The sequence below is a fragment of the Prionailurus viverrinus genome, chromosome A2 (assembly GCF_022837055.1).
Source record: "Prionailurus viverrinus isolate Anna chromosome A2, UM_Priviv_1.0, whole genome shotgun sequence".
Lineage (NCBI taxonomy): Eukaryota > Metazoa > Chordata > Mammalia > Carnivora > Felidae > Prionailurus > Prionailurus viverrinus.
The window spans coordinates 95,746,635-95,766,598 of NC_062562.1; the positions used below are offsets into that span (position 1 = coordinate 95,746,635).

Consider the following 19,964-nt stretch of genomic DNA (forward strand, 5'->3'; position numbering starts at 1 on the left):
GCAGGCTGGAGTTGGAGACATAGCCTTTAGCCATAAAGTTATATAAACTTAGCCTTCCAACTTTGACTTGGGTATGGTGTTTTGTTTTGTTTTGTTTTAGTGTCACCTTATTTTTTTTCTCACTCTCTGCATCAGTTTTATTGAGGTATAATTGACAATTAAAAATTGTATATATATTAAGTTGTGCAATGTGTTTGATATTCAACTTGACTTTCAATAAATGATTTTAGCCTCGTTACTTAGCTCCAATTTCCCCTAGGCACATTGAACTCCTGTAATTCTCATACACTTTTAGGAACCATCAGATTCTTACTTTATTAAAACATTATTAATATTTTTGAATATGTGTAAGTATAAATTAAGTATTATAAGGATATTAATAGTCTATTTAAATTAATGTCCAATGAAAGGAAAAAGTTTTGGTGTGAAGGCCATTTTATGGTTATAAAAAAGATCATCCTCTGAATCTTTCTGAATAGCAGTATTTTTATGAGGTGATACTTACCTCTACAGAACATTTAAAAATTTAAAATGTACCTGACTTGTACTTTCCCTAGTCTACATGTTATCCATGTAAATTGAGTAAATCTGTGAATTCAGAAAGAATATATTAGTACAGCCTAAAGGTTTAAGTAACTTTGTGCCACAGTAAAAAAAGGAGATTAAGGGAAGTTTAGGCTTTTCTTTAGCTGAAGGAGTTTGTCAATCTAATCTTCATGTTTCACGTTACTAATTTACTTTCATATTACAGTTTACCAAGTATGGTGTTAGAAGACTAATATAAGAAGGGTTGAATGCTCTATCTTTTAGGTATCAATAAAATATTATCCACATTAAAACAATAGAATAATTTAATGTTAACTGTTAGTGATTCCAATATTCTGAGTATTTCTATTCTAACTTCAGAATATAGTTTATTTTAGTTTAGTGCTGGTGAATAATCTTTTACCTATTTACATGGTATTAAATTTTTAAAATTTATTAATACTGATTTTTATGTTTATTATAAGAACATGTAATTAAGTTTTGAAAATGGTCTTGTATTTTAAGAAGCCAATACATACGAGTTTTTCAAATGTAGTTTTGCTTAAGTTAGATAAAAATTAAGCTGAACATTGGCTGTATAATGTGTTGGATACAATTATTATAAATCAGTAACTTACTACAGAGTTATATCATTTCCACTTAAGGAGTATCCATTGCTTACTATTATATTTGAAGCTTTTCATAAAATCTATTTCATAACACTGTTACTAGAAAGCAAACATTTTAGTAGATGCTTATTAAAATGCTTTGTTCCAGCATCAAGAAGAGCTAATTGAAATTTAGAAGGATTTAATTGGAAAGTTAACTTCAAGTGACTTGATATTAATAATTTTAATAGATCTAGTACTCTTATCTTCTGATAGTTTTTCACATACTGCAATATTGTGTTGCCATAAAGATGAGGTTTTTTGTTTTTTTTTTTTACTTTAGTTTTAAGAAAAACCAAGGAATGAAACTCTGTTAAAGAACTCCTAAATAGTATCTTCACCTTTTTTTTTTTTTTTAATTTTAAGTAGGCTCCACACCTAAAGTGGGGCAGGCTTAAACTCACGACTCCTAGTCCAGAGTCCCCTAGGTCAGGAGTCACATGCTCTACTGAGTGAGCCAGCTAGGTGCTGCAGTGCTTCCACTTTTTAAAGGGATGTGGTTCATATCCTAATTCTGGGATAGCCCGTCCTATATACTTCAGCAGTAAAAATTTCATTATCTTGGATTCTATTAATGTAGAATTCTATTCTATTCTATTAATGTGGAATTGTGAATAATTAAGATGTAAACAGGAATAAAGTTCTTTTGTGCACTGTTGGGGGAAGGAGGAGATTGTTAAATAGATTAATTGACCTGAAATTAATCTTCCACCAGGTCAACCCAGGAGACGTACTCTGTCATCCTTCTTCCTCCCATCCCCAAATGTTTGTGGTAGAGGCAGTAATATGTTATGGAAAATCTCTACATCAGTTAGGGTTGGCATGGCTGTCATTTCCCCAGGGAAAAGTTGGGGGAGTGTTGTTTACCTCTTCATCTCATACCCTTTGACCTGATTACCAACCTTCAGTGAATTTGCACAAGCAAATGATTTTACTTTAAAATGAATAGAGCTTAATCAAAAAACAATTATTTAAATGATTATAAGGCAGCATTTTGTAGAAGAGGATTTTAGTAACTTGAGGTCTATAATTCCCCTTCTGAAGACAAAATATAAACTGCACTTAGAACTTTGATTCATGTAAACAAAAATGTATAGTACAGTGTCTTCTGCATTGTAAGCCCTCAAGTGTTTTAGGAATCATTGGCATTTGAAATGATCATACTGTCTTTTATATATTTAAGTTTAATCGCTGTATCTGTTTTTGCCAATGAGGCATTTTCCCTATCCATAAAATATGCACGAATACAGTTAGCAGAATTATAATTGTTAGCTTTAAATAAAGTTCTATCTAAAATCATAATATATCAGGAAATTGTTTTTGTACAGGTAAATGGTTGCAGTTTTGTGGTGAGAACAGGAAAGCCCACAAATTTATTAAGGGTACAGTATTTAAAACTACTTATGATACTAATGTTTTACACTATCAAAAACCATCTGGCTTACTAACAAAGCTGTTTCCTGCATGCATTTCTTTCTGTGTGTGATTTCTAAATGCTTTTAATGTTTAACAAAACAAAATTAGCTGTCTTTTGTTATAAAGCTCAGTTATAACCAAATTTGTAGATATTTTGTTTTTGCTTTTAAGGTATATAGCACATTAATAACAAAGTAGGTAGTCATTCCAGTAAATTCTCAGGTGATAAGTGATATTTTAAAGTGGACTTTACTATGGAATTCAATATTTGAATCCCTCTTCCTGAGGAATGTTGTTAGTATGAATTATTAAATATCTTGGATTGATTTAGGAAGAAGAATTTGGTGCTGATGATTCTTATTCTGAACATGGAGCACAGTACAGTCAGACCCACTTAGAGATGATGGAAAATGAATTGGCTGGCAAACAACATGAGATTGAAGAGCTGAACAGAGAACTAGAAGAAATGAGAGCCACCTACGGGACTGAAGGGTTACAGCAGGTATGCCTACTTTATGTGGCTTTTGTTTTGTTACAAAAACAAAAACAGGAAATTTGAATGCTAGCATATGTAAATAGTACATAACTTAAGTCATAGTAACTTAAGTTACCTCATAATATTCTTATACATATCATAAACAACTTACTTAACACTAAGATTCCATGAATAGGGGTAATACAATCTGGAATCTTTTGTTTAACTTTATGAGATAGCTAGGCTGAAAGCACTTCAGTAGAATAGATGTTTTTGTAATCAGCCTGAGAGAAAATATGGTGCAAACCGCATCAGAATGTTATGACTTAAACTCATTAAAAATGTCAGCGAGTCCTTGTAAAGGGACCTCTTGTGGTTGAAATGACATCTGTTGTTTGTGGCAGTCAGTTATAAAACCAAGGTGAAAAAGACCATTGATGAAGACGACAGAATACATTTTAGTTTCATCCTCTCCAGGAGCAAGTGAGAATCGAACAGGTCTATGATGATGTTGCCTGGGAACAGATTGGGGCACCCCTGAATATAAAGGCACTTGTCCTTCTAGAAGCAGATAATCGATAAGTTAGACCTAGTGTATTTTGTTCATCAGGTAATTTTTTTCAAGTTGTTTTGGAAGTAAAACCAATTTCTGCAAGGTAATTTTTTCCAATATGGATGAGATTGCTTACAATTATAATCTGCCTGGGCACCTGGTTGAGCATTTGACTTAGGCTCAGGTCATGATCTCACGGTCTGTGATTTCGACCCCTGCATCGGGCTCTGTGCTGACAGCTCAGAGCCTGGAGCCTGCTTCAGAATCTTTGTCTCCGTCTCTCTCTCTGCCCTTCCCCGCTTGTGCTGTCTCTGTCTCTCTAAAAAATAAATAAACATTAAAAAACATTTTTTTTAATTACAGTCTGACAATGCGTTTTGTATATTTTTGAATAGTTGCCTGTACTAATAATCAGTTTTGTTCTAAAAATAAGTCTGGCAGGGGCACCTGGATGGCTCAGTTGGTTAAACATCTGACCCTTGATTTCGGCTCAGGTCATGATCTTATGGTTCATGGGATCGAGCCCCACTCAGGCTCCAGGCTGACAGCATGGAGCCTACTTGGGATTCTCTCTCTCCCTCTCTCTCTCTCTGCCCCTTCCCTGCTTGCACACACTCCTACACCCATCTCTCTCTCTCAAAATATATAAACTTCAAAGTCTGGCACTTACTATTTTCACTAATGTCTTTTAGTTACAAGAATTTGAAGCTGCCATTAAACAAAGAGATGGCATCATAACCCAGCTTACTGCTAATTTACAACAAGCAAGAAGAGAAAAGGATGAGACAATGAGAGAATTTTTAGAGTTGACAGAACAAAGTCAGAAATTACAGATTCAGTTCCAGCATGTAAGTATTACTAATAGAACAAAATTTATTAGATTTTTGGTAGTGAAGTTTTTAAAAAATGCTCATGAGTTTTAAAACAAATTTAAACTTAAAATCACATCTACTTATAATGTATCATGTTGGAAAAAATAACGAACACCTGTTATTAGGTTAACCAAGAATGTAACTAGTTCTTTTGTGGTTTCTTTGCTGTTATTTTCTTTGTTCATCCTTGTCTGTATACTGAAAGTCTACAATATCTTTTAAGTCTGATGGGTGGATTTTTGCAGAAATTAACATGTAGCCACATCCTACCTTTGCCAACCCTGGTATGATTTTATTTTATTTTCTAAAATGGTAACCAGATAGAATATATTTCATTTACCTTTAATCAGAGCCATAAGAATGTAATTGTATTAATCAAGGTTTCTGATGGCAAGTACAGAAAATAATTTGAGATAGGTTAAGCAAAAGGGAGAAATTTAAATACAGGCTTATATTACAGAATTCAAGGTGGAAATACAACCAGGCCTCTGAAAGGGATTGGAATCAGAAACTAGAAGGATATCAGGAATCCAGGAAGTACTGTCTTTCAGGCCCCTTTTCTTTCTGTAGGTCTGCCTTAGTCTTCCCTATTTTATTAGACTTTTTCTGCTTTGTCATGGGATAATCTTACTGTTCAGCTTGTATGATGTGCCCATACTCACCTGATAAGCCATGACAGCATGTTTGCTTGGGTTTCAAGCCTATGAATCTAGCAGATTTCCCAGAGAGCAATTGTGAGCTGAGTAATATCCCAAAAGATGTCTATTCCCTAGCGTAATCACTTCAGAATTTAACTTGGGGGTTTCTTTCTGTTTTTAAGTTACAGGCTAGTGAAACTCTGAGAAACAGCACTCATAGTAGCACAGCTGCAGATTTGTTACAAGCCAAACAACAGATCCTCACTCATCAGCAACAGCTGGAAGAACAAGACCATTTATTAGAAGATTATCAAAAAAAGAAAGAAGACTTCAAGATGCAAATTAGTTTCTTACAAGAGAAAATTAGAACATATGAAATGGTATGTTTATTTTAAGGAAGTTAGCCAATGTACAGCAGCTTTATAATTGAAGTTTTTTATGCAAGTGTTTATATTTTTTGTTATGTACATGAATTACAAAATTTCATAATTAAGAAATGTTCTTTATATAAAACAACTTATTTCAAAAGCAATCGGGAGTCTTACAATAATAGTTCTTAAGATAATACTAATTACTGAGTTCCTTGGAAGTGATCAGCCTATGTTAAAGTGAGTTCTCAGGAGAATCTAAATTTATAAACATAATTAACATTCTTTTTATCTTTTCATCTATAAGTATTTCTACTCATTTTACCAGTGGTTATGAAATTCTGAAAATATTTCCAAGAAAAAATGAAATTTTATGGATTTTAATTAGAAAAAAATAGTGGATTCTCCTTTCATGATAGTTATGTTTTATAAAGTTCCATGGAATACTTATTTAGCAAATAAGTGGTAATAGAGGAAAAGGGGGGAAATGTATTATATATTATGTATAAATATGTAAATATGTATGTGTGTATATGTATGTGTTTATACACACACATATGTATTCTAGAGAATATATTTATATATACATAGATACACAACATATCTCATAAGATTATAATCTTAAATCCTAAAAGTCACTCATCCCTGTAGGTTATATTTTATTTGTTTTTCAAAAGAGAAAATGGGGTTCACCTATGTTAAATGACTTGACTGAGGGTACCCTGCTGACACTTGTCAGACTTGTGATTCAAACCCATACAGCTGGCCCAGAGCCATATTTCTTGTGCTTTACTGCACTGCCCCCTCTTGCCTCCATCCTCTTCACCATCCATGTTTTCCTAATAAGATCTGCCTTCATAAAGGAAGTGACTCAGGGTAGGCTTTAGGAGGAGAGGATATTTGAGGCAGGTCTGGAATAATCTCTCTCTAATTATATTTCATTTTCTCAGCAATAGTTCTGTGTGGCACATAGTAGCTACTCAGTATTCATTTGGTAAATAAGCAAATACATTATGAATCTGAACTGATAGAGATAGGAAGGACATTTTAGAGGGGGAGTGTACATAAAGACCCAGGACAAAAGATGTTAAAAATAGATAGGTAGCAAAAAATAGTTTAACCAGAAATAGTCTTTGAAAGTCAGCCTTTGTAGGGGCACCTGGGTGGTTCAGTTGATTAAGTGTTCAACTATGGCTCAGGTCATGATCTCACAGCTTGTGAGTCTGAGCCCCACGTCGGGCTTTGGGCTGACAGCTCAGAGCTTGGAGCCTGTTTCGGATTCTGTGTCTCCTTCTCTCTTTCTGCTCCACCACCATCCCCCCCCCCCCCCCCCCACTTGCGCGCGCTCTCTCTCTCCCTCTCTCTCTCTCAAAGATAAAACATAAAAGAAATTTTTTTTTAAAGTGAGCCTTTATAAAGATATTTTTAACATGTATAATATGATGAAATGAAGCAATAAAAATAAACATTTCCTGGGGAGCCTGGGTGGGTCAGTCAGTTGAGTGTCCAACTTTGGCTCTGGTCATGATCTTATGGTTTGTGGGTTCCAGCCCCATGTCGGGCTCTGTGCTGACAACTCAGAGCCTGGAGCCTGCTTTGGATTCTGTGTCTCCCTTTCTCTCCGCCCCCTCCCCTGCTCACACTCTATCTTCTGTGTCTCTCAGAAATAATAAATAAATGTTAAAGAAATTAAAAAGAAAACAAAAGTGAGCCTTTTCAGGAGGGAAGAGTGGAGAGATACTCTAGGTCTCGTTATAAGAGCCTGGAAATTGGATTTTGTTGTATTTATTATATTCAGCAGGCAGTATTATTTGAAAGTATTTAAAACTCAAATAATTCATTATTTTATTTTTTAAATATTTATTTATTTTGAGAGAGAGAGAAAGAGAGTACACAAGCAGGGGAGTGGCAGAGAGAGGGAGAGAGAAAATCCCAAGCAGGCTCTGCATTGATTCCACACCTGAGCAGAAATCAAGAGTCAGATGCTTAACTGACTGAGCCACTTAGGTGCCCCAAATAATTCATTTTCATAGGGGGGAAAACCTTTGTTTATTTGAATGCTAGCAGAATTTTTTTTTTTTTTAAGTTCATTTATTTTGTGAAAGAGAGAGCGCGTGCACAAGTGGTGAAAGGGCAGAGAGAGGGAGGGAGAGAGGATCCTAAGCAGGCACCTCGCTGTCAGTGCAGAGCCCAATGCAGGAGCTTGATCACACAAACCATGAGATCATGACCTGAGCTGAAATCAAGAGTAAGATACTTAACCGAATGAGCCACCCAGGCGCCTCTGTTAGCAGAATGCTTTTATTATCAGTCTCTTCTTCTTTTTTTTTTAAATTTGTTTTAATTTTTTTTGAGAGAGAGAGAGAGAGAGACAGAGCATGGGCAGGGGAGGGGCAGAGAGAGACAGAGGGGAGACACAGAATCTGAGGCAAGATCCAGACTCTGAGCTGTCAGCACAGAGCCTGACCTGAGGCTGGAACTCACAAGCCATGAGATCATGACCTGAGCCGAAGTCAGATGCTTAACCAGTTGAGCCACCCAGGCACCCCAATTATTAGTCTCTTCTTTATTATGTATATATTTTTAAAATTTTCTCTCTCTCTCTCTCTCTCTCTCTCTCTCTTTTTTTTTTTTTAACTTTGAATGACTCCCCCTGAGCAGTAGTTCCATCAGATCAGCTGAGGGACTAGAGCATTAGGGTGATGGTTGAAACTGTCATGGTGATTCCAGCCTCATTCTCTTTACTCATAATATTCTGAACTTCCCATGGTGCAGTGGTCACAGGCAAGAAGTATATTATTCCCCACTGCCTCAAGTCTGTTTCCAAAAATAGAGGGATTGTATCTTCAACCACAGGGCTGTCTTTTCCAACACAAAATATATGGTTTAAAACCATATATTTTGAAATAAACAGTACTAAGAAAAATGAACCATGAATTTATTTAATAGTTGAATGAAGAATTATTGTTGCTTGCAGTTATATCACATGTTGGACAATTTTGAATTAAGTGACACTGTTTTATGAGGATTCCTCCTCCCCAATAGAAAAATCAGGAAATGGAAGTATTAACAGATGTTAATATTCCAAGTCTAAGTGCTTATTTAACAGTTCAACTGAAGTTGACCTCCGTGAACTAATTTTATTTTCTTATAGGTTCCAAATGCCTTCTAGATACTTTCTAGTATACAAAGATATTACATTTTTATATAGCACAATGTGCATAAAATACGTTAATACATTCATTTTCTTTTAGCCTCAAACATATTCTATGAGATAGAAGAAATGGTATTTATTTTACAGGTGAAAACACTGCAATTTAAGAGATTAAAGTGATTTAAATGTCATATTATAGTACAGAAGTCAGAAGGCTCAGCATTTGGTAATCACTTATGGTGACATTGGATGGAATATGTGATACCAAGAAAAAAGCTGATAGGATTTTGCTCAAGAGGCTTCACAGTATAGCTCTCGTTGCCTTAGTTAATTTATATAGTGCATATTCTGGCCTTTGACTTGTAGGCTCAGAAGTCTGGTTTTTATCCAGAGAGGGAGGCAAACCACAAGAGACTATTAGCTATAGAGAATAAACTGAGGGGTTTTTGAGGGGATAGGCTAAATAGAGGATGGATGTTAAGGAGGGCATTTGTTGTGACGAGCACTGGGTGTTATATATAAGTGATGAATCACTAAATTCTACTCCTGAAACCAGAAGTACACTGTATGTTAGCTAACTTGAATTTAAATAAAATCTTGGAAGAAAAAATAATTCTGATTTTTATCTTTTATCATCTGAGACTTGAGCTATCTCAGAGGTGAGCTCAGATTTTCCAAGTTCAAGAGGCTAAATGTTTAAATCTTGAAGATGAGATTATTAATTTACAGTGAGAAATGATTATCACCAGGACCTGCATACTTCAGGTTCATTGGATTTTACTTTCTTTCTCTGGGCAAATGAATTTGAAAAGCCAAATAATAATAATAGAAAGTTTGTTTAGTGAGCATGAGATTAAAGGATATTAGAGGAATCAAATGTTCAATAGCATTACGCTATGATAACCTGATGTATCCATCTCACAGAAAGAAAAGTCATGCCTGTGGACTGAAATTCTTAAATTCTGTTTGCTACAACCCCTTACATTGCTTTCTGTGTTAAGTATGGTTTTCCCAGAGTGATCAGAATTCGCAGTCTCACGGCACCTGGACTGTGGTGGAATGTGTACTGCCAACATTTCTGTCTCACGCCTTCCTTTTTCTAGGCTTTGACATTCTTTATTTAGATATATTAATAAATCCATTCAAGGTGCCTTTAAGTCCTCTTGGCCTTAGGACTCCTGACTCATTTAGGTGATTTTACTTACCTACTTGTGTTTGTTCCATTCTATGGATTATACTTTCTTTGTAGTTGGGACCTCAGCCCTTAAATATTTAGGCAACTAAGTGACAGAGGCAAAACTTTGTTTCTAGGGCTTTTGCTTGACTCCCTTATGTGATAACATTCTTAAGGATGATTGTGATTATGAATATGCCTTGGCCTGTGTCCTAGGTTTAGGCTTATATACAGTTCCACAGTAGAGTCCCAAGTCAGACGCGGAAAAAAATGTCTGCCCCGCTTTCAAATTTCTATTCAAACCCAAAGTCTAGGACCACGTTGATTTGCTATAAATGGTGTAGTTGTTTTGCATGTCACTTGAGGTCAGCCACAGGAATGAAACTAAGGCAGACCCATAAGAACCTGTTTTTGTTGTTTTAGTCTTTTCATAGCATTTGCTCATCAGACACCTTTAAGTCACTACAATACATAGAAGGAATCTTGATTTATTTTTAAGACTTTCTTCTGGAACTGTAAAGAGTACATAGTACTATACCTATAGAAGATACTAAGTTTATTAGTTAATAAGAAAGATGGAAATATAATGGTTTAGACATTTTAATCCTACTAATTTTGAAATTAATATTTTTCACCATAGCAGTGTAAGAAAAATTTCTTTCTTCAAGAAGACCAATGCTGCTGTAGTGTTTGCTCACAAATAGTGTTGGGTACACAGGTCTTATCTCACTGACTTGGGAAAAATTGAAGGGCAAGCCTAGCAGTTACTATTTATAAAATTATTGAAAAAAACAGACTTCTCTCAATATTTTGGTATTGAGATTAAGCAATGTAAGTTGCCAGGAACTAAAACTGACATTTTTATATTTTCATTTTTTCTTTCTAAAGGAACAAGATAAAAAAGTAGAAAGCTCAAATAAAGAAATACAGGAAAAAGATGCAATCATTGAAGAACTAAAAACAAAAATAATAGAAGAAGAAAAAAAAACTCTAGAGCTAATGGATAAAGTCACAGTTACTGATAAATTACTGGAAGAATTACAAGAACAGGTTGTAGGAAAGAACCAAGAGATTAAAAATATGAAATTAGAGCTGACTCATTCCAAGCAAAAAGAAAGACAGTGTTCTGAGGAAATAAAACAGTTAATGGGGACAGTTGAAGAACTTCAAAAGAAAAATCATAAAGATAGCCAATTTGAAACTGATATTCTGCAAAGAATGGAACAAGAAACACAAAGAAAGTTAGAACAGCTCCGGGCAGAGCTGGATGAGATGTATGGGCAGCAGATAGTACAGATGAAACAGGAGTTAATAAAACAACACATGTCTCAGATAGATGAACTTAAAATACGGCATAAAGAAGAAATGGAGAATGCTTTAAGATCATATCCATGTATTACTGTTAATGAAGATCAAATAAAAGTAATGAATATGGCAATAAATGAACTGAATATAAAATTGCAAGATAGTAATTCTCAAAAGGAAAAACTCAAGGAAGAACTAGGAGTAATTTCAGGAGAAAAGTCTACTCTACAGAGGCAGCTTGAAGACCTTTTTGAAGAATTGAGCTTTTCAAGGGAACAAATTCAGAGAGCTAGACAAACAATAGCTGAACAAGAAAGTAAACTCAATGAAGCACATAAGTCCCTTAGTACAGTGGAAGATTTGAAAGCTGAGATTGTTTCTGCATCTGAGTCCAGAAAAGAACTAGAATTAAAACATGAAGCAGAAGTTACAAATTACAAGATAAAACTGGAAATGTTAGAGAGAGAAAAGAATGCTGTATTAGACAGAATGGCTGAATCACAAGAAGCTGAATTAGAGAGGCTGAGGACACAGCTTCTGTTTAGTCATGAAGAAGAACTTTCCAAACTGAAAGAAGATTTAGAAATTGAACATCGAATAAATATTGAGAAACTTAAGGATAACTTAGGCATTCACTATAAACAGCAGATAGATGGCTTACAGAATGAAATGAGTCAAAAGATAGAAACCATGCAGTTTGAAAAAGATAGTTTGATAACTAAGCAGAATCAACTAATTTTGGAAATTTCAAAGCTAAAAGATTTGCAGCAGTCCCTCGTGAATTCAAAATCAGAAGAAATGACTCTTCAAATCAATGAACTTCAAAAAGAAATTGAAATACTCAGGCAAGAAGAAAAGGAAAAGGGTACTCTTGAACAAGAAGTTCAAGAATTACAACTTAAAACTGAATTGTTGGAGAAACAAATGAAGGAAAAAGAGGATGACCTTCAAGAAAAATTCACACATCTTGAAGCAGAGAATAGCATTCTTAAAGATGAAAAGAAAGCCCTTGAAGACATGTTGAAAATGTGTACTCCTGTTAACCAAGAAGAAAGATTACTTTTCACAGACTCCATTAAGTCCAAATCCCAAGACTGTAACTGGCAAAAAGAAATAGAAGTACTTACAGAGGAAAATGAGGACCTCAAAAAGCAATGTATTCAGCTAACTGAAGAGATTGAAAGGCAAAGGAACACTTTTTCATTTGCTGAAAAAAATTTTGAAGTTAACTATCAAGAGTTACAGGAGGACTATGCTTGCCTTCTCAAGGTGAAAACTGATTTAGAAGACAGCAAAAACAAACAAGAAGCAGAGTATAAAAGTAAGCTTAAAACACTTAGTGAAGAGCTTCATCATTTGCAAAGAATAAATCCAACTGTGGTAAAAATGAAAAGTTCAGTCTTTGATGATGACAAAACTTTTATAGGAGAACCCTTGGAAATTGGTGAGGTTGTTGAGAAAGATACAACAGAACTTATGGAAAAACTTGAGGTGACCAAGCGAGAAAAATTAGAACTGTCAGAGAAGCTGTCTGATCTTTCTGAACAATTAAAACAGAAACATGGTGAGATTAGTTTTCTGAGTGAAGAAGTTAAGTCTTTAAAGCAAGAGAAAGAGCAAGTTTTATTGAGATGTAGAGAGCTAGAAATCATCATTAATCATAATAGGAAAGAAAATGTAAATGCATGTGATGTTCCATTAGACTCTTTAAAAGATGGATTTGTGACAAGGACAAGCAAAGATTCTGGAGAGTCAGTTTCTGAAATAAATAAAGATTTTGGTGAAGAATCAAAAATAATGGAGGAAAATAAAATTCCTTTGGAAAATAGGACTGTTGGAAAAGAAGGCAAGCAAGAACAGTTGTTTTTGGGTCACTTGCCATTAGTGACAAGTGGATCATCACTTAGGACGACCGAACCAAGTAGAAATGATAAACTTCAGTGGGAACTTAGTGTACTTAAATCAGAGAAGGTATGTTTACTTACTTATATATGTTAAAGCACAGTGAAAATGTACATTTCATGCAAATAATGTTTTTATCTTCCTAAAACATAAATTTTACAAGAGAATGAAAGGGAGCCCTGTAATGTAATTCTCATTTGGGCCTCTCTTCTATCATTGCCTTTATCTATTTTTACTTAGCACAACTTTTGATCTAAGAGTTATGAATTTGGGCCCCACGAAGGGCGTAAAGATTGCTGTCTTTTTCTTAAACATTGTTGCCTTTTTTTCAGTTAATTTATGTTACATAGTCTGTTCATAAATAGCAATGGTTTCACATTTTCTTTGGAATGGCAAGAGTTTAAATAACTTTGTAAAGAAGTTACTTTGTAATATTTTGTTGTAATATCAAAGCTTGGTTTCAGCATTTTGTTTCACATTAGTGTTTTAAAAGTTCCACAACTAAAAATTAACTCTTAAACTTTAGTACTTTATATAGTATTTATTCAGTAGTTATAAAACCATCTTTCCCTGAAAGAAATCTCAACTTAAGTCCCAGAGTTTTCTCTGAGTACTGTGTAAAGCTGAAGGGGGTAAAAAGTATTCTACTTATAACTAAAGAATTCATATAATGAATAATAATAGATATATAATATCTGATGTTATATATAATAGTAATAGAAAATAATTCTGTATTAGACACAGTCTAATACAGTTAGGTTATAATATCTACTATTGTATATAATAGTAGATCTTATGTATTTATTAAATATAATAAAAATAGATATATAATAATAGATTACTCTTGACCAATATGCAGTTTGCCAGTTACTAGTATTAGAAATAACTGGAAAATTCCACTGGGTATTTTGTGTAATGCTGCTAAGTAAAGCTTTACTTTTCTTCACTTATGCAGCATATATTTATTGAATGTCTAACTAGGTATAGGGAGTATAGTAACAAGAGAAAGAAGATTCCTTCTGACAGCAGGAATATACTCTAGTGAGGGAGGCAGACGATAGACAAGGAAACAAGTGGAGTAGTTAGAAGTGGTAATAAGTCCTATAAAGAAAATAAAGCAGGGGCGCCTGGGTGGCGCAGTCGGTTAAGCGTCCGACTTCAGCCAGGTCACGATCTCGCGGTCCGCGAGTTCGAGCCCCGCGTCGGGCTCTGGGCTGATGGCTCAGAGCCTGGAGCCTGTTTCTGATTCTGTGTCTCCCTCTCTCTCTGCCCCTCCCCCGTTCATGCTCTGTCTCTCTCTGTCCCAAAAATAAATAAACGTTGAAAAAAAAATTAAAAAAAAAAAAAAAGAAAAGAAAGCATAATGTGATAGAGAATGATGGGTTGTGGTGGTGACAACATTAAATACTGAAAGGTCTGTTCTAAGAATTGACCTTTGAACTGAGATCTGAATAATGAGGAGGAGCCTACCACATGCAAATTAGGGCAATTGTAAAGACCTGGGTGAGTTGGAGGAACCAAATGAAGGTGTGTTTAGTTGAGTTTGAAAGCAGGAGAGTGGAAGGAAAAATGTTTGAAGAAGAAAGAAGAGACTAGATCTTGGAGAGCCTTTCAGACTTTGTAAGAAGTTGAGACTATTCTATACACAGTAGGAAACCATTGGAAGGTTTTCTCTTTTTACTTCTAATAAATACAGATCTTATGGAGTTACGTTACAATAAACCTATTGTAAATTGGAATATGTTAAGTTGAAAATGAAGTTAATGCACTTAACCTACTGGACATCATAGCTTAACCTAGTCTACCTTAAGCATGCTCAGAATACTTGTATTAGCTTACATACAGTTGGGCAAAATCATCTAACACAAAGCCTATTTTACAATAAAGTGTTGAATGTGTCATGTAATTTATTGAATACTATACTGAAAGTAAAAAACAGAATGGTTGTTGGGACACCTGGGTGGCTCAGTCAGTTAAGTGTCTGACGTCGGCTCAGGTCATGGTCTCACAGTTTTTGTGAGTTTGAGCCCCGCGTCGGGCTCTGTGCTGACAGCTCGGAGCCTAGAGCCTGCTTTGGATTCTGTGTCTCCCTCTCTCTCTCTCTGTCCCTCCCCTGCTCATGCTCTGTCTCTCTCTCTCTCAAAAATAAATACACATTAAAAAGGTTAAATTAAAAAAAAAAAGAACGGTTGTAAATGTATTGGCTGTTCATCCTTGTGATCATGTGGCTGACTAGGAGCTCTGGCTCGCTGCTACTGCCCAGCACAAGAGTGTGCCATACTGCGTATCACTGGCCTGGGGAAAGATCGAAATTCAAAATTTGAAGTACAGCTTCCTATTGAATGTGTATCACTTTTACACCATTATAAAGTCGAAAACTCCTGGGTCATAAGTTGGGGACTGTCTGTATATTTGCATTTATGATCTTATATTAAATGTAAAGATATTTTATATTTTAATAACTTAAATAGAGTTTAAAAATTCAAATTGCATAACGGTTAATGCTTCGTTAATTATCTGCAGTGGTTCTCAAAAGCATAATGTGATTACAGTTCAATTACTCCTGCAAATGTCAGAGATCATTTAAATTTTTTAAAAAAGACTTAATTGGAGTGAATTTGAAGCTGTCAAATGGTCAAATTTTCTCAGTAAGAATTTTACTTTCTCTACTGAAGACATTTTCAGTGACATTCAGATACCCTCTCCTTGACATTAACTTACATAAACTAAAGAGAAGCAAACTGGTAAATTCCTTCCCAGTTGTCACTACCATGACAAACCCTCTTACTGGGAGAGGGGAGTAAAGTGAGGGTGGGGGGAAGGAGATCACAGAAGAAATAGATGGATAATTTTATACAACAGTAACACCTACAAGCAATCTACTTATGCTTAGAAATAATGCTGACTCCCCCCAGAATACCATACTCTTGGATGAAATTGTCTAATAAACATGAAAAGGTGCTTTCAACCTTATGAGTCTCACAATAAAATGTGGTGAGGATATGGGGAGATGAGTACTCACATATGCTGTTAATGTCAATATAAATTGGTACAATTACAGAAAACATAGTTTGGTAAAATTTAATACATTTAATGTACATTACCTATGACCCTGCAGAACCATTTCTAGGTGGTTGTCAGTGTGGTCCCTGACTAGCAGTATCAGCAGCACTTGAAAACAGGTTAAAATTAAAATTTTGGGGCCCCACACCAGACTTCCTAAACCCAAAGCTCGGGGAAAGGGCCCAGCAATCTGTTTTAACAAGGACTCCAGGTTATTGTGGTGCCTGCTAAAGTTTGAGAACCACTTTATGAGGGAAACACAAGTATATTTGTACAGGGGCATATCTAAGAATTTACTGCAGTATTTTTGAAATATCAAAAAATTAGAAATAATAGTTGGTCTCCAAGAAGGAAATTGACAAATCATGTTGTATTCACAGATACTGTAGGACAGTTAAAATAAATTAACCTGTATCTACATGGATAGATCTCAGTATATTGAATGAGAAGAATGATTTGCAAAATAAATACCATTTTGCACCATTTATGTAAATTCTCAAAAACATAAAATATATATTGTTTACGTGTACTGAAAAGTGACAGTATAAGAAATGGAGTGGACTTGTTGCAAATTTATGATAATTATTGCCTCTGGGAAAGGAGGAATGGGAATATAGTGGATTAAATTTTATTTATGTTTTCTTTCTAAACCAAAAAAGTTTGTAGAAAGGAGAAAAATGGGGGGGGGGGGGAGGAAGACAAAATAATTGTATTTATTTGGGTTGTGAGTACATGTGTATTACATTATTCTTTTCATTTCTCTATATTTAAAATATTTTTATTTTTTAAATGCTTATTATTTTGAGAGAGAGTACAAAGTGGGTGAGGAGGCAGAGAGAGGGAGAAAGAATCCGAAGCAGTTTCCATGCTCTCAGCACAGAGCCCAATGTGGGGCTCACTCTCACAAACTGTGAGATCATGACCTCAGCTGAAATCAAGAGTCGGGTGCTTAACCAACTGAGCCACCCAGACAACCCTAAAATATTTTTAAATGATGAAACAGGCCATACTACTACTATACCATCTATCAAAGTTTACAGTAAAGTTGCGGTAATGGCAATATTGTGCTACTTTCAAAAGATAGGTAGATCAGTGCAACAGAATGAAGTGAGAAAAATCAGACTTCTCTCTTTTTTTTAATATATGAAATTTATTGTCAGATTGGTTTCCATACAACACCCAGTGCTCATCCCAAAAGGTGCCCTCCTCAATACCCATCACCCACCCCCCCCTCCCTCCCACCCCCCATCAACCCTCAGTTCTCAGTTTTTAAGAGTCTCTTATGCTTTGTCTCTCTCCCAGTCTAATCTCTTTTTTTTTTCCTTCCCTCCCCCATGGGTTTCTGTTAAGTTTCTCAGGATCCACATAAGAGTGAAAACATATGGTATCTGTCTTTCTCTGTATGGCTTATTTCACTTAGCATCACACTCTCCAGTTCCATCCACGTTGCTACAAAGGGCCATATTTCATTCTTTTCTCATTGCCACGTAGTACTCCATTGTGTATATAAGCCACAATATCCATTCATCAGTTGATGGACATTTAGGCTCTTTCCACAATTTAGCTATTGTTGAGAGTGCTGCTATAAACATTGGGGTACAAGTGCCCCTATGCATCAGTACTCCTGTAGCCCTTGGGTAAATTCCTAGCAGTGCTACTGCTGGGTCATAGGGTAGGTCTATGTTTAATTTTTTGAGGAACCTCCACACTGTTTTCCAGAGTGGCTGCACCAATTTGCATTCCCACCAACAGTGCAAGAGGGTTCCCGTTTCTCCACATCCTCTTCAGCATCTATATAGTCTCCTGATTTGTTCATTTTGGCCACTCTGACTGGCGTGAGGTGATATCTGAGTGTGGTTTTGATTTGTATTTCCCTGATGAGCGATGTTGAGCATCTTTTCATGTGCCTGTTGGCCATCCCGATGTCTTCTTTAGAGAAGTGTCTATTCACGTTTTCTGCCCATTTCTTCACTGGATTATTTGTTTTTTTGGGTGTGGAGTTTGGTGAGCTCTTTATCGATTTTGGATACTAGCCCTTTGTCCCATATGTCATTTGCAAATACCTTTTCCCATTCCGTTGGTTGCCTTTTAGTTTTGTTGATTGTTTTCTTTGCTGTGCAGAAGCTTTTTATCTTCATGAGGTCCCAATAGTTCATTTTTGCTTTTAATTCCCTTGCCTTTGGGGATGTGTCAAGTAAGAAATTGCTGCGGCTGAGGTAAATTAGACCTCTCTTATATAAAGTTTTAAACTGTAATTTCATGTATTTCCCCCTTGTGGTCAGTAAATGCAGAAGATAGAACTTATTTTAAAAATGTAAGTTGTTTAAAAGTATTCTAATGTGTACATACATTCACTTTAAGAATGATTTAAGGCTACAGATGGAAGCTCAGCGTATATGCCTCTCTCTGGTTTATTCAACTCATGTGGATCAGGTTCGTGAATATATGGAAAATGAAAAAGATAAAGCTCTTTGTAGTCTTAAGGAGGAACTTATTTCTGCCCAAGAGGAAAAGATAAAGGAACTTCAGGAAATACACCAGCAAGAGCTACAGAATATAAAAACACAAGAAACAGGTAAATGGCTTTCTAAAAAAATTATAAGTACATGAAATAAGTAAATATCACTTAGAGCCCACCATTCCATGATTCTGTCCTGGTCTTAGAACCCATAGAGGAAGGTAACTGTATATCCAAGTCTTGGATTCATCTGTTCATATAATCATTGCACATTTTTTTAAGTGCTTGGGAAATCTAAAATTACTGAATCATTTTCCCACAGAAGTTGTAATCAAGTGGGAAAGCAATATAAAATAAACTCTTAGAAAACAATAGATCAATTTCTGTAATAGAAAAATGACTAGAAAGAATGGAAGAAAAAAGGAAAAAAGACTTATACCTCCTGGGAGGAGGAGGGAGTGAGGTTGCAGGCAGGAGTAGGGTTGTTGGAATTTTAGGGAAGGTTCCTGAGTCTTAAACACAGAGGTGTGAGAGATCGTAGCCATCTTGGAGAATTGAGAGTTCAAGTTACGTGAGAAAGTGGTGGGCTATAAAGCTGTTAAGATTGACAGGAGCTTGGTTAGAAAAGGCCTTATATACTCTGACTGAAGCATGTTTAAGCTTTATGCTATTGGTGATAGGACCTGTAAGATTTTAAGTAGTGGGAGTAACAGTAAAATTTTTATTTTAAGGTAACACCATGAGGCAAAGTAAGGAAGGTGATTAGTTCTAGGAAGACCATTTAAGCAACTTTGGAGGTAATTCTGCTAACAATAAGGGGCTGAATAAAATGTCATTGAGGATGGAAGAGAGAGTCAAAGAAGTAGGCTGTAGTCTGCAGTTGATATTAGGAGGAAAGGGGGAAGAATTGAGAGTGGTCCGTAAGTTTCTAGCTTGGGTAGCTGGATTGAAGGGGGGACTAGTCATGAGGAGTATGCAGAGCAGATCTATGGGAAGAATAATAAATCCAGTTTGGAACATAGTGAGTTAAAAATACCTTTTGGCTTAAAAAAAAAGTTATCTAGTAGGCAGTTAAAAATAGAAGTCTGAAATGCAAGAGGTTTAGGCTCAAGATTAAGATTTGGAAATCCAAAGATCATTTGAGGCCAGAGAAAAGAATGAGATGTCCTAGGAGACTGTACAGTAGGCACTGTGAGAAGCAACAACATATAAGGCATCTGAAGTAGAAGACTAGTTGTAGTTAGCTTTTATCTCTACTAATTGTTTAATCACTCTATTAAGTAGATTTCCTGTGTTCAAAATATCTGTAGGTTTTCACCCTTGACAGATATACTTTTGAGAATGAGCTGGTTCCTAAGTTTGTCTAGTTGCTCTGTTGAACAGAGTAGAATTT

General features: G+C 35.4%; 1 protein-coding gene across 5 annotated transcripts in view; it reads left to right on the top strand.

Moving 5' to 3' along the window:
• AKAP9 (A-kinase anchoring protein 9) overlaps positions 1-19,964 on the top strand; it is a 154,302-nt gene that overhangs the window by 33,578 nt on the left and 100,760 nt on the right. For 4 of the 5 annotated variants that reach the window (XM_047830631.1, XM_047830647.1, XM_047830654.1 and 1 more), the window contains exons 4-9: positions 2,522-2,575; positions 2,941-3,111; positions 4,330-4,485; positions 5,330-5,527; positions 10,732-13,119; positions 18,475-18,688. In XM_047830631.1, coding sequence (XP_047686587.1) covers positions 2,522-2,575; positions 2,941-3,111; positions 4,330-4,485; positions 5,330-5,527; positions 10,732-13,119; positions 18,475-18,688 — 3,181 coding nt within the window. The remainder of the gene's footprint in view (positions 1-2,521; positions 2,576-2,940; positions 3,112-4,329; positions 4,486-5,329; positions 5,528-10,731; positions 13,120-18,474; positions 18,689-19,964) is intronic. The other variant, XM_047830638.1, reaches the window with a different exon arrangement.